Below are 14,686 nucleotides of genomic sequence, written 5' to 3'. Positions count from 1 at the left end.
AGGCCTTCAAGTCTCGTTCCCACTCTGCTTTCCCCAGACAGGAAGAGCCACATCCTGCCCCAAAGCCCTGACATAGACAGAGCCAGGCAGCCCAATAGAGTCACTCTGCAGAAGCTGTGCCAACCTCAGACCCACGGCACCATCAGCCTCAGCCCACACTGGGTCAGCGTGCTCCCATCCCCATGGGGCCATGCACATGGGCTGCTCTCCAATAGCGAGCAATTAGGAACACTCTGGTCCAACGTGCCTTAGCTCACGGCTGAAGCAATTTGTACTTTGCACTTGCACAGCGTGTCTCAAAACTCTGCAAACATTAAAATCTGACCCTTTTGTTCTGGGCAGGTGCCAGCCCCTGTGCTTTGAAAGGGGGGAAATCTCAAAGGGCTGAGGGTGCTGGGACAGGCACAGGGTGGCACAGAGCAGTAGTGCACAAAGTAAGGAGAGCAGCAGCTCAGCTCCCACACCAGCCCAGCTCTCCATAGCTGGAGCCGTGCCGTTAACTTTTATGGCTGCTTTGCAAGGTGCTGAGCAAAGCAAAGCCCAGCAGCCCGCATTGCCAAGGCGGAGCAGCCGTAGTAGTTGCACACATGAATGGGAAGGCCTGGGCCAAAGGTTACCCGGACAAGACTGCAGGAAATTGCTCTCCGGTTGGGCTGCGACTGCTCAATCATAGGAAGTGCACAAATTCTCACTACCAAGAAGGCAAGAAAAGTGACGTCACGCTGTAGCTCGGCTGAGATTCCTTTTTCTCCTCGAGTATATTGGCACTAAGGTGGCTTTCCTATATTCCCAAAGCTCACACTGTGCTCTCTTCCCATCAGAAGCAGCCAGGTCAGGACTCTAGCAGCACTGCTGTGCATGGAACACACGCAGGGAAGGGATGGGATGCTCAGAAATCATACACAAAGCCCCAGAGCAGCACAGTGCAGCTCTACCCCTGCCCTCCCCACCCAGCTCCCAGCAGCAGGGAGGTGGAGGAGCACCTCCCAGGACACCGATAGCCATCTCTGCTGATACTTTCTCCTCCACCATCCCCTCTGGCTGTTATCACAGCTGAGCGTGGGGAGTTTCAGCCCAGGCTGGATGTTGTTCCACACCAAACCGGGCAGGGCAGAGCCATCCCCTGCACTGTATGTCTCACTGCCCTATTTGCACGTGCTCCAATGGGGTCAGCACTGCTGTTTTTCCAGCTTGGGTGCTGGGTGAATGGGTGGGAGGGAGCACCATGAGCCTGCATAGCTCCTCCAGCACAGTGCTGGGATACCAAGGAGCAGCCTTAGCATGTCTGTGTGTGGAACATACAGCACAGGAAGGCTGCAGGCTGCCCGCCCAGCATCAGGTCACTGCGGCTTCCTCTGAAGTTCCTCCTGCACCAGGAGCCCTAAGGAATTCACTCTGGGTTTCCCATAGCAGCCTCCAAAGCAGGGAGCATGCACAGGGCAGCAGACTGAAGTCTCTGAATCTCAGCTATAACACCATGTGAAGTCACACCGACACCTCCAGCACCCCGACAGCCTCACATTACACACAGTGAGAAGGCTGCAGACCTCGTTAGCCATTAACATCTCACCCTGCAACCACCCGGACCGACACGGCTCAGCAGCAAAAGGGAGAAGTTAAAATGTGACTCAGAGATATCACAGCCCTTGTGAAGCCAAAATACTGCACGCCCTGGCAATGGGTAGGATCAGCAGCACGGGGCGGTGCACGGTGCTCACGGGGGGGGCTCTCCCCAGCTCCCACCCACACTGCTGGCACCGTGCAGTGGTTGCTTGGAACCCACACAGGCAATGATCCCTGCTGCAAACAGCGCGGGTCACATTGGGAATTAGATAGAGGGCGAGCACCATCTTCTCCCCGTGCCAAAACACACATGCTCTAAGCCAAGAAAGCAAAGCAAAGCGTGAATGCTGAGGTCAGAAACAAAGAGCCATGGGGTGGGCAGGAGGGCAGTGCCAGGGCTGTGCCTGCTCTGCAGGGAGGCACACACAGGCCGGGAGGTGCTATTTACGTCGGTGTGACTCACAGTATCATGCTGGGAGAACTATAGGGGCCATTGTGGGCCCTTCCCCAACCACACCCAGCGAAGCAACAGCGAAACAGGTTGTTCCACATCACTGAGATTGTGATCGGGCACCACGCGCGGAGCCAGCTGCCCAGCAGAAGGCAGAGCTGCAGGAACCGGCTGCTCCTGAGCCCGCGGCTCCGTCCCCTCGAGCTAAAAAAGGGTCATTTGGAATGAAATATCAAATAATGCAAAGCTATATAGGAGCACCGGTGCTGGGCATCACTTCCTTGCTCCATAAAGCACGCGGCCCCGCTCCCCACTGGCACCAGAGGATCCCGAATGCAGAGCTCAAGTCAAAGAGCACAGTGCCAAGCTCTGCTGCTCTTCCCCATCCCACCCGGCTTCACCCTCTGCTTTGTGGAAGGGAACAGGAGAAGCAACAGCATTGAGAAGGGAAGCAACCAAGCAGGCAAGGAGGAACATTAGGTTCATTGATGAGAGAAAGCAGCAAACAGCAACAGGGCAGGTTGTTTGGGCAGCTGCCTGCTGTGCAGCGGACAGGAAAGCTCCAATAGTTATTTACTGGGGAGGGGGGGAAAGCACCGATTTGTGCACAGGGTGAAGTCCCATCTGCTCCCCATGCACAGTGTCCTGACCTGCCCTGTGATGCACAGCCCTGGCTGCAATCAGATGGCACCGCTCAGGGTTTGGCTCAGCCACATTTAGGTCTCAGCGCACCGCTGAGGACTTCTGCAACCCTATTTCCTCCCCAAAAGCAACAGATCGCGATTCAAGCTCATGTGGCACAACCCTAAACAAGCCCTCAGGTCCCTGAGAAGGGCATTTCATGGCTGAGCCCTCATTCAAACACAAGTCCAGGATCTGACTTCCTATCAGCTCCAACATGAAACTGCAAAGCAACATGGAGGGAGATTCACGCAAGCACTGGGGAAGGGGGGGAGGGAAGAACACGGGTTACAGGGAAACAATCAGCTCTGCATTTCCTCTTCAAAAAGGTTCCATTTATTTATCACAGCCGAAAGGATCATGCAGGATTTGTTGATGTTCTATCAGCAGCTCATCAGCATTACAATGCTCAGTTCTGTTCCCAGCCTCCGTTCCAGCCCAGCTTGGCAAAGCTTTCCACTTTGTTTTTTTTTTTTATGGAGACAAAGTAAAGAGGGGAGGAAAAAAAAAGCCACTGCTTTCCCTGCCTGGCTGAGCATAGGGCACATAGCCAGCTGTGTGCAGCATGGGGGTACAGAGCCCACCAACAGGGGCTGACCTCTGGCATTTGCAGGATCTCTATCTGTATCTCTGCTGCTGCAGGAAACTCCTACCTGAAACGGCTGCAAATCCAATTAGTGGATTAATAAATCTCCCCTTGAAGATTCAGTGCGGCACAAAGCCTCCTAACCACACCAAGGCCACCAGGAGCCAAGTAGGACTGCAGAACTGGGTCCCAAAAGTGCTCGGGCCCTGAGCTCAGAGCCCCTCCTTGGGCATGGGACACCCACACAACAGTGGCCTGGCACCAACGTGCATTTTGAAAGCCACATACAGGTCCTTTGCAGCTGTGCCCCACTGACATCAATGGGCATCAGCCGAGGGGACCTTGGTGAAAACCAGCCCCCAAAACAGTCCTTCCCCAGCCTTGGAGGAGCTTTCTGCATTCAGCCCTCAGCACAACCCATTGCCATCCACTGAAGCTGCATTTGGAGCAGTACTCAGCTCCTGGAAGGGTCTCAGACTGAGCCCAAAGCAAATCTTGCCTGATCAGGCACAGCATTAACTCACTCTGCCTTCTCACCTTCCCAAAAACCCACCTCTCAAGGAAGCTGTGCACACCTGAGAAGCACTGCAGGTTGGGGTCTAACCCTCCAATACCCAGAGATGGACAGGACCAGAGCCAGACAGGTGGGTTACATCCATCCCAGCAACTCAGCTGATGGCAATGCCAGGAGCAGACTGGCCCTGACCATACACCATGTTTAGCTCCTCAAGATGCAAAATCCAGGGCAGCATAAGGCAGGGCACACTGAACACCCCAAACCTCAATGGTGGGGCTGGCAGGGCTGTGCTCACCCCACCCAATGCCTGCACCCAGCACAGAGCCGATTACAGCTCAGGTGCTTCATTACTGCTGGGTTTCCCATTGCTGCACCAGATTATCCTGTCTCAGCGCTGCTGCTAAAATCTGGTGGAGAATTTGTGAGCTGTGTGAAGCACTAAGCAGGCGGGGAGCGCAGAGCTAAGCTGGGGGCAGCAGTCTGGCAGGCAGAGGTTGAATGCTTGCAGCAAGGTGAGCGTGCAGCATCGCTGCAACCCAAGGAACGTGCAAATACAGTGAGCACTGTGCAGCACGAGGCAGCAGGACCCTGTGCCAGACACCCAGCATGTCTGCAGACAAGGATCACTGAGTGGTTTCCCAGCACCCAGCTCAGGAGCTGAGCTCCTCTGAGCTGCACGTACTGCTGAGGCATGGAGTTGGGTGCAGAGCCAATGTGGATTTGGGACAGCAGTGGCCTTTTTCACCATTTTCAGGCACAGGATCTGCAGTTTTTTAATGTTCTATTGATGACTTGGCTCAGAAACAGAACCAAAAAATAAGCTCGGGAGAGAAAAGAGGAAGAAGTCTCAGATCCTTGTCCTTAGAGGTCAGAAGATGCTGCCCCAGTAGAACCCACAGCCACCATCGGTGCTGCACCCCCACCTGCTGCAGCAGCCTGACACAACCCAGACCCAGATCCTTTCCAGCACTATCAGCACTCACTGATAAGCTCAAGGTGTGCCCAGGAAGAGCAGTACCTCGGGCTGATACAGGCAGCACAGCCCCCATCTGAGGCATTTCGCAGCCCATTGGGATGGGGCAGTGTCCTGTTATCAGCTCCACAAATGTTATCTCCACTTTCTTCCTCCTGGAGCAGCTGCCACCATAAACATCAGCAAAGATCAGCACAGCAGGATGGCTGAGAGCTGCTGCGGGGCCAACAGGAGCTGCCCGGTGCCAAACCCCAGCACTGCATGCAGGGAACAGCCCTGCACAGCCCTCCCATGGGCAGAAGGTTTGTGGCCCAGCTCCCACATGCACAGCCCAGAGTCTCCCCCACATTTCCACTTCCAGGATGAATACAGAGCTGGAAGCACAGAGCTCATGCAGGGAGGGGAAGCACAAGCACAGGGAAAGCAGCTCCCTGAAGAGTAACTGCAAGACTGAATGCAGCTGCAGAACATTGGGACTCACGATGCAGCTCTGAACAGAACCCAGTCAGCAGCACCACGGTGGGACACAGGCAGGGTGCTGACTTGCACACCCCACATCCTGCCAAGGGCTGCAGCCCAGCAGCGCTGCCCCAGCTCCCAGGGCAGCGGTGCCTTCATTTCTAAAGCAAGAAAAGCACGGTGAGAGCAGCTCTGAGCAAACACTTCCTCTTGGCAAACACCACGTGCTGACAACATCCTCAAATCCTGAAACTGAGATTAGCAGGATTTCTCTTTTCTTTTAAAAGCTACGTCAGCATTAAATAGAGAGGTACGTGGGCTATTCACATCGGGCAGGGTCAGCTCCGTGCCCAGCTCCTCATCCCCAACAACAACACAGGTTCAGTCCCATCCCTGCTCTGGGCCAGGTCTCCATTGAGCCATGAATCAGTGACTTACCCAGCTCCTTGGATCCTTGGCTCTCACTGGCCAACTCCCCCATCTTCACCAGAGCATCGAAGTATCCTTTTGCTGCATACGTCATACCTAAAAGCATAACAAAAAATGCAGGTTATAGACTTGGCTGAGGGCTATTCTAACTCCTGCAGCACCAAACAGGCTCTAGACGCTAAAAGAAAAACAGCTCTGACTTCAAAGAGCTCAGCCCCACAGGGAGGGATGAGACAACAAACAAGCAAGAGGAGCAAGGAACACACCGGGAAAGAAGAAAGCTGGAGCAGCAAGATTACAGAGCTGCTCAGGAGGGGAAAGCAAGGTACGTGCAGGACCTCGGTGGTTTTCATTCCTGCGCAACCACCGGAGCTCAGCAAAAGTGCTGCGGAATAATTGAATATCACAGACTTTCATTATAGCTCTGTGCTGTTTGTTGACATTCCAGCTCCACGCTCGGCTTTAATCAGATAAGCAGGGGGTTTCCTCTAATCACAGAACACGCTGTACAGCTCAGCACCACCACGCTCAGCAATGAAGCCTCTTCTAGAGCGCATCCACTGAGCGAGGCTCTGCCTTCGGGTGTCCCAGCAGCTCTGGGATCCCAAACAAACAATGACTGAAGGCAGCTGCCAAAAGCCTGCAGGAAGATCTTGGGGCAGAGATGTGAGAAAAGTCCCCAAGTGCCACAACCCCACAGCTCTGGAGCATCCCCTGGGATGGAGACTGCCCCCCCCTCCCTGGGCAGCCTGTGCCACCAAGTGCTACTTTGGAGAGGTTGTTTCTAAAACCCAACCTGACCCCCCTGGCACACTGAGAACATCACCTCTTATCCTCAATGCTGCAGCACGGGAGGGTCTGTGAGCACCCCAGGTCCACACCCCCCCAATTAACACCCAGTTATATAAGCAGTGTGGGGGGTTGTGGACCCCTGGCAGGCATGCAGCAGCCCCGCCTGGCCTGGGGGAGATAAGGAACGCTCCAGGCACACACAGAGCAGGAATGCACAGAGCAGGAATGCACAGATCCATCCCAGAGTTCCTACTTCAAACACCACCATTTAAGACGATGAGACTGAAATCTTTCTTTTCCTACTTAAGGCTTTAAGATCACGACAGCCTCCACCCTTAAAGGCATCTCCAGCAACCCAATTAACTAAATCAAATCCAAGCGACATGCAGAGCAGCAAACAGAGGCGAAACCAATGTCCTCTGCATGATGCTGTGACAGAACAGGGCTGGACAGGACCTGGGCAGCATGGAGTCATCACGTCACAACTGCTTGGTTTTGGTTTCCATCAATCCACGGTTCACCCAATTAATTCCATGCTCCTCTAACAGCCCCCATTGGGACCCTGTAGGCTCAGCAAAGAGCTGCCACCAACAATTGTGTGTGTTGGGGGGGGAGGGATTTATTTTCCTCTGCAACTTGAGCATGTAAACAATACTTTTAAATAGAGATTTAGCTTCATTTTAATGATTTAAAAGCACCGTGCAGCCCCACACGGGGCTCACAGTCCTCCGGCAATGTGCCAGCAGCACAGCATCACTTACTTGCTAAGGCTTTTTCATAGGTCTTCCCCATAGAAATGAAGTTCCTGAGGCTGGGGTTGAACTGCTCCATGATTGTCTGGAAGAAAGGAGGACAGCGGGTGTTAGCAGAGGTAGCAGCAGGGCAGCTCAGTGCATCTTTAAGGGCAGGAATGGGGTGAAGGACCCACCCACACCTCCAGCATCACAAGGGGCTGGTGGTTATTGATGCAGCCATGTTTCAAGCCATGCTGCTCAATGCTCAACCATAATCCCATCGGGCAAAGGCTCTGCTCCAAGGGTGAGAGCAGCACGCTAAGCCAAGCATGGCATCATCCAGTCCCACCGTGCCCTGCTGGAGCTGCACATGGGGATCTGCACCCGCATCCCCAGCAATGCAGTCACAAGTGTTACAGCAGCAGCACAACTCACCAGCACAGCCTCTCCTCCTCCCTGAGGTCCTTATTCCAAAACAAGGGGACAGGAGGACTAATCGGATCGTGCCCTAGAATGGCTCTTTGTGTGTTTGTCAGGGGTTGCCAAAGCCGCTCAATCCCCAGCACTGATAGCATCTCTAAAACCAGACACCAACCAACTGAGCTGGGGAGGGACAGCAGCTCCATGCCCACTGCACCCCCAAAGCAACCTGCACCCAGAGCAGGGGATGGGTACAGCCACCCACAGCACCACGCTGTGCTATGGAGAAGGGGCTCAACCCCCACCCCACTGCTGGCAGCATCCCACACTGGGAGGGAGATAGACAGACACTTCTGCCCAATAAGCTGATTAAGCATCTGTCACCTCACCCAAAGCTGGCCAAACACACAGAGCTCATTTTCTGCCCCGGGCACCCTCAGCTCCAGCTTTGCTGCACACCCTTTGCAGGATGTGACTGTTTCATTTCCTTCTGTGGGTGCAGGGCAGGCTGTGCACAGCTGAGCTCATGAAAGCTGGGTTCCATCCTGCCCTGGGATGCTCCAGCCCAGAGACAGTACAGCTAATGAGAGCTGCAGGACTAATTGAGGCCAAGGCAGCACCAGGAACACGCTCAGCTTGGAAGGAGAAATGGACCTGCAGCAGCAAGCCGTGCAGTGAGGTGTTCTATGTAATTGTGGGAAATGATCATATGGGGGGTTAATTAGCACTGGGGAGGGCTGCTATGCCCTTCCTACTTCACACCGACACATCACTGCTGCTCCTTCCCCAAACCTGGGGCAGCTGAGAGGTGCAGCAGCAAACCAAGAGCAGAAGCATTGCAGAAAGGCTCTGCTGCTCCATGGGGGGTGAAGGGGGGAGGAGGCTCCTTGGCAGCCAAGTAAAACTCATGGAACCTGGAGAGGAAGTTTGCTGAAAGTGAAGGTTTTTAAGACGCTGCCTGGAGACTCCAACACAAATAGCCCCACAGGAGAAGGGAATTAAAAAGGGATCTTCACTACGGAGATAAAAATAGAGGTTTCTAAGCCGTATTTTCACTCCCGTGGTGGGGAGAGAAGCCAACTCCAGAGCTAACACACCTTCATCTCCCCGGTGTGAGATGCTGGAAGGCTCCCAGCCGCTATGGAGAAACAAACACTGCAGATCAACACTGAGCTCACACCAGGGATCACGCTCAGCCCCTGGGGAGCCCGGGCACAGGGTGCAGCAAAACCCCAGCGATGGAAGCACCTCTCACCCTCCCCTCCAGTTCTGCTCCATCAGCAGCACCCACAAACCCGCTGCCTGGGCAAGAGTTTAGAACAACACAGACAACAAAACCTGGCAGCAAAAAGGTTGGAAGGGCTCTGCTTTGTTCGGCAGCGTTGACCTCCCGGGTAATGCTGCTCAGCTCTCTGGGATTGGCACGGCTTTGTTCGGCTGCCAGAAAAGAAACTAATGCGAAGCACGAGGTCTCCAGGACACGGTACTGTGAGTGGGGGGAGAGGAGTGCATAGGAAGCAACCTCATTGCCTCTCCACTCTGAACATGCTCCACTAAGGGTTCACCTCCTGCTCCAACACCATCAGCCCACAATGAGAAGCTCCAGTGCTCCCCAGGCATGAGCTGGAAGCAGAGCTGGCTCACCTCGTATCACGTTTCTCTTGCATAGGAAGCAAACCTTCACAACACCTCCCCAGGGTCTTTACAATCATGCTCCAAACAGTCCATCCCCCTTCAGCCCAAAGGCAGCCCCTGCAGCTGAATACCAGGAGGAGCTGAGAACGGCCCCCATTGCTGCCAGGACAGCAGTGATGTCCCAGCACCTTCAGCACAAGCATCAGGCTCTACTGCTAAGCTAGAAAAACCACCAACCTCTGCTCTCCCAGCATTGCTCCATCACAGTGCACAGCCCTGCAGAGCCACCCGGGTGACGTCCCCATGGGATGGGTGCTGTGATAACGCTGAGCATCATGGCACGGCCACACAGTGATGGCACTGCCACACCACAGCTCAGCCACAAGGAAGTTTTGCTTCTAAATGGGTCAGCCCTGCCTTGGGAACGCCTTCCATTATTTCTGTGTTAATATTTAATGCCCAAACAAATCCCGGAGCTGCCTCCATCTCAACACGTCCTGCCCTGCACCAGCAGATCTCAGCTGCAAACAGCACCCAGCACCACCGTGCTGCTCCAGGAGCATCCCCAAGAGGAGCAGCTGGTCGAGTGGTGCAGCACTCAGCATCAGCTGTACCAGACACCATGCTCACAAGCAAGGGACACAGAGGAAGAACAGGGACCCTTCCAAAACCACTTCATTTCCACTCAAGGCATCAGAGGATGTAGACACACAAGTTTCAGGGCTGGAGGACCCATAGGGCACAAAGCAGCTGCTGGCTCATGGCACCCACTGCCAGCACCTCCCCAGGAACCACCAGCATTGACCCACAGTCCCACCTCACCCAGATGATGAGTCCCTGCTCTGGAAGGTTTGCAATGTGCTCCCCTCCACCCTGTAATGCGAACAGCAGCGTTGTGAAACCACACTGTGAGCACAGCACCAGGAGCCACCAAAGGCAAAAGACTGTCCCAGGAGCAATGTAGGAGCACTTTGGGGTAGGAGAGCAGATCATGGGCTGCCTTCTGCACTGCATGTGCTAACCTGTAAACTGCCGCAGTCCTGAGGCATACAGCATAACACAAAGCACTCTGCACATACACAGCAGGGCAGCACCGTGCTCAGACCTGAGCCCAGCCAGCACCACGGAGCAGTGCACCCAAAAAGCACAGAGCATGGAAACTGGGGTGGCACAGGTCAACCCCAAAGGCCAACTCTTTCCTTTGGTGTTGCACTGAGTTCTCCCTGTGCTGCCAGCACAACGAGCCAGCCACCATTTCCCTCCTGATTCATTTGAGCAAGGAGCTCTGCTTTCCCTCTGGACTTGGAGATAACACAGCCCTTGTGCTGGGAGTAGCATTCATTACATCTGAAGGGGAGCAAACCATACGTGACAATAAGGGTTTGAGTTCAGGGCGCTGCTAAGAAACCTTTCTCCAAACACAGAGCGAACCGTGCACCGCTGCAAAACAATTTCCCACGTGAAGAAAGAGCTTTAAATGAAATGGAGGTTGGCCTGGAAGCATTCAGCTCATCCATCAGCAACGAGAGGTTTGTTTCCAAGGGGGAAAAGGCACCGAGGTCCCCGGCCCAGGGGCAGCCCTCACTGCCCCACCGAGGTGCACAGAAGTGAATCAGCGCCTGGGGAAGGTGGGATTACGTTGGTGGAAGGTGGCAGCATCCTCCGTCTCGCTCTGTAATTACTCCACATGTGTAGGCAGCTGCCTGTAGTGGCAAAGCTGCGAGGGGGTGGCTGACAGCTCCTCCACCAGCTCATTAGCGCAGTCACTCCGAGGGGGAGAGCTGGGACTGGGAAATAATTACAGTGGGCTCCCCAGGCAGGACAGCTGTGATGGGGAGAGGGTGCTGGGCCAGCAGGGCTGCTCTGGATACTGGGAAGGAGCAGGGCAGGCAGCACAGCCCCAGTTGAGGCATGGGAACAGGGCTGGTTTTGGACTGGTGGGTACCCAGAGCTCCAAGTGCTCCCCTTGCCTAACATGGAGCTCTGGGAACCCTCCATGGAACACAGACACGCAGCCCATGCAGCCACAGAAACCAAGGAAAGCATCTCCTTGGCTCCAGGAAATGCTGTTTTCCTCCCAGGGCCAGGCAGCAAAGAGGGATGTGGGTAACACCACAACATCTGCCCCCAGCTCTGAGTTCTCACCTCCACGCTGCACTCACTGTAACACACACAACTCTGAGCGCTTCCTGACAGCAAAACCATCGCGTTGGTTTCCTATGAGCCCACAGTTGCCCTACACCATGGGCACTGCCCCCCACTCAGCCCTACATGCAGTAACAGCCCTCACTATGATCCCAGGGCTCCATGCAATGCTCTCAATGCAGGACTGATGGTTGGAGGCAGGAGGAGAGCACAGCCAACATCCCCATTGGTTCTCCAAGGAGCAAACATGATTCAACCACAGCTGGGGACAGAAACCAGCATTGCCTTCCAGCCGAGGCTGACACCAAATCACACTTGAAGCTGCCTATGAGCACATGGCACAGCGATGGCACCCAGGTGCCCCAGATGCCACCAGCACAGCAACACCCTGGGACAACACCAGAGGAGGATCGATGCATTTAGAGCATGCACTGGGATGGCACAGAGACCCAACTCCTACAACCACAAAGCTCCATCCACAGTCACTCTGCATATCCCGCAGGGCCTGGCATTTCGGGTGCCATAGGAGCCTTTGGAACTTCCCCATCCCGACGTTCCAGGCACTCGATTCTTTTTCTGTCCGTTTTAACACCAAAGGATCAGAGGGGACCCAACGCGAGAGACCGAAAGTGGAAGGGACGGCATCCCGTGCGACGGGCCGGGCTGGAGGGGTCCTCCTGGCCACGACCACCGCACCCAGCGAACCGAACCGCACGGAAAAGCTCGATTTCCCCATCCGATTTAGGGACCCAAAAGGGAACTGTGAGAACCGGAGCCCGGGGAGCCGCTGAGCTGAACAGGGCGCTCATCGCTCTCGGATATAGAGAGAAAGGGAACGGCGGCCCGACGTGACCCGGGGACGGGGTGAGCAAGGGGGGCTGCCCCGCACCCATCCCCACCTAAAGCCGGGGGGGCTCCGCGAGTTCCATACGGCTGCGGATGGGGGCGGCGGGCAGGGAGCGGGGGCGGCGCGGCCCCCCCGGCGGCGGCACATCCTCCTCCTCCTCCTCCTCCTCCTCCTCTTCCTTCTCCTCCTCTCGCCCCAACACCGCGCTGCCCCCGCACCCAGCGGAGGAGGGGAAGAGAAGAGAGAGGAAAAGAGAGAGAAATAAAGAAATCAAAGCAGATGGAAAAGGGCTGAATGGGGGGAAGTGGGAGACGAGCCGCGCGGCCCCGCACCTGTTGCGGACTCACCTTGTAGACATTCTCGGTGAGGCGATGAACCTCCTCGGAGCGGGCCATGCCGGGCGGACCGGGCAGCACCATGGGCGGCGGTGGCGGGGGCTGCGGGGCGGTGCGGGGCAGCGCGGACCGGGGCTGCCGACGGGAGCGAAGAGCGGCGCAGCGGAGCGATACCGCAGCTTTTATCAGCTCCTGCCCGCCCCGCAACGCCACGGCCCGCCCGAGGGGAGGGGCCGCATCCCGGGAACGCCTCTTCGTGCCCCACCGTGCCCCCACCCGTTCCACGCGTACGCCCCGTCCCCATCCGCCTTCTCCGTTCCGTACCCCATCCCATCCCATCCCATCCCATCCCATCCCATCCCATCCCATCCCATCCCATCCCATCCCATCCCCTGTTCCATACCTCATTCCTATTCTATACCCCATTCCCATTCCACACCTTATACCCCTTTCCAATCCCATACTTCATTCTCATCCCCTATCACATTGCTGTCCCATAACCCTTTCTGATCCTGTACCCATCCCATACCCCTCACAACCTATCTATAGCTCCTGCTGTGCCTTATCCTATAGCCTGCAATACCTCTTCCTATACCCCCATATTCTTCCCTATCCCCCTCCATGGCTCACACCATGTCCCACACACCTTGTGATGCCCCATGCTGTGCCCCATAACTGTAGTTTCCCTACACAGCCTCCCTGCACCCCATGCTGTGCCCTGTGCTTCTGCCCGCATGGTGCTGGGCAGTGAGGTGTGATGGAGAGCTGCTCAGTGTTGGTGTCAGATGGGGAAGGGCAGCAGAAACCATCCAAGAAAGAGTGGGACTATCACTGTATGTCATGGCCTTATCCTTACCCTATCCCTATCCCTATCCCTATCCCTATCCCTATCCCTATCCCTATCCCTATCCCTATCCCTATCCCTATCCCTATCCTTATTCCTGTCCCTATCCCTATCTCTATCCCTTTCCCTTTCCCTATCCCTATCCCTATCCCTATCCCTATCCCTATCCCTATCCCTGTCCCTATCCCTGTCCCTGTCCCTGTGACCACAGCACTGAAGTGCTCCCATGCCCAGAGGTGCCATGGCACAAACCACTGTGGGTGTCCTCACCTGCCCCCAGGATGTGCCTCCCCCCTTTTCCTCCTGTCCTCAGCCTTGGGAAGCAGTGCAGCAGTTAGAAGCCAGGTGTGCTATTCTCAGCCATGTCCTCCCTCCAATCCAAAGCCCAGTGGCAGGAGCAGCCCCAGATGGTTGACACCTCATCCCCATAGATCTGCTGCTGTCCCTGCTCCTCTCACATCCACCTGAGGCAGAGCAGAGGCACAGCTCAACCTGGGTGCACCTGAGTCTGTCCCAGCTCCATCCCAGCTCTATCCTGGTTGCATCCCTGCATCCCATACCAAAAGACGGGGCTGAATGCACAGCACATGTGCAGTTTCCTACACCAGCAGGTTAACCCCTTCCCACTGATGTTGGAGAGCAGGAGGGGAGCAGGGACCCCCTGGCTACAACTGGGACCAATGTGGGACTTTCAGCAGGGAACTGCCTGGTGCTGCAGGGTGCTCCTGCCCCAGGGACCATGACCAGGACCAGGCTCAGGCCCAAGGCTGCTCCTATTGCCAGCAAAGTGCTTTAGAGAGAGCAGCCAGGAGCAGAGTGCTCCACGCGCATCTCCATCGCCTTATTTTTAGTTGCCTTATGTAAGTTCTTCACCACGTCACGGAGGTGGGGGGTTCTTGCATCTAATTCCAGTGTGACAGCCCAGCAATTCGAGCAAGCTGTTCTGCTGGAGAAGATAAAAGGATTTGTAATTTCTCATCATGGAAGAGGCCTTTTGGGACGACCTGCGGAGAATCTCGCTCTGCTTCCAGCCTCCACCCTGCTCTGCTTTCTTCCCATCCCCTGCTTCTATTTATCTCCATCCCCAGGAAACCTCAATACTGACAGCCTCCCTCCCTCACACCCCTGCTCCCAAAGCTCGAAGCCTTCAGGGTTCCTTATTCTCACGTTAAGAGATGGATTCCCTCTATTCCCATGGCAGCTCTCTGTGCTGCGCCCACCACACCCCAGGGCCAGCAGCAGAACCCCTGCCTGCACCTCGCAGCCCAGTGCTTG

General features: G+C 55.6%; 1 protein-coding gene across 8 annotated transcripts in view; it reads right to left on the bottom strand.

The window, feature by feature from the left end:
- Positions 1–12,719, bottom strand: part of BAIAP2 (BAR/IMD domain containing adaptor protein 2) — a 31,375-nt gene extending 18,656 nt beyond the window's left edge. For 4 of the 8 annotated variants that reach the window (XM_015879989.2, XM_015879990.2, XM_015879988.2 and 1 more), the window contains exons 1-3: positions 12,580–12,717; positions 7,213–7,288; positions 5,669–5,755 (exon numbers count right to left, since the gene is read on the bottom strand). In XM_015879989.2, the coding sequence (XP_015735475.1) occupies positions 5,669–5,755; positions 7,213–7,288; positions 12,580–12,651 (235 nt within the window). In that variant the 5' untranslated portion in view covers positions 12,652–12,717. Of the gene's footprint in view, positions 1–5,668; positions 5,756–7,212; positions 7,289–12,579 lie in introns of all 8 variants that reach the window. The other 4 variants (XM_015879993.1, XM_015879992.1, XM_015879991.2 and 1 more) reach the window with 3 other exon arrangements.
- Positions 12,720–14,686: the final 1,967 nt, after the last annotated feature.

Source organism: Coturnix japonica, chromosome 18 (genome assembly GCF_001577835.2).
Source record: "Coturnix japonica isolate 7356 chromosome 18, Coturnix japonica 2.1, whole genome shotgun sequence".
Classification (NCBI taxonomy): domain Eukaryota; kingdom Metazoa; phylum Chordata; class Aves; order Galliformes; family Phasianidae; genus Coturnix; species Coturnix japonica.
The sequence above is the reverse complement of the archived record's forward strand: the minus strand, read 5'-3'. Positions and strand labels throughout refer to the sequence as shown.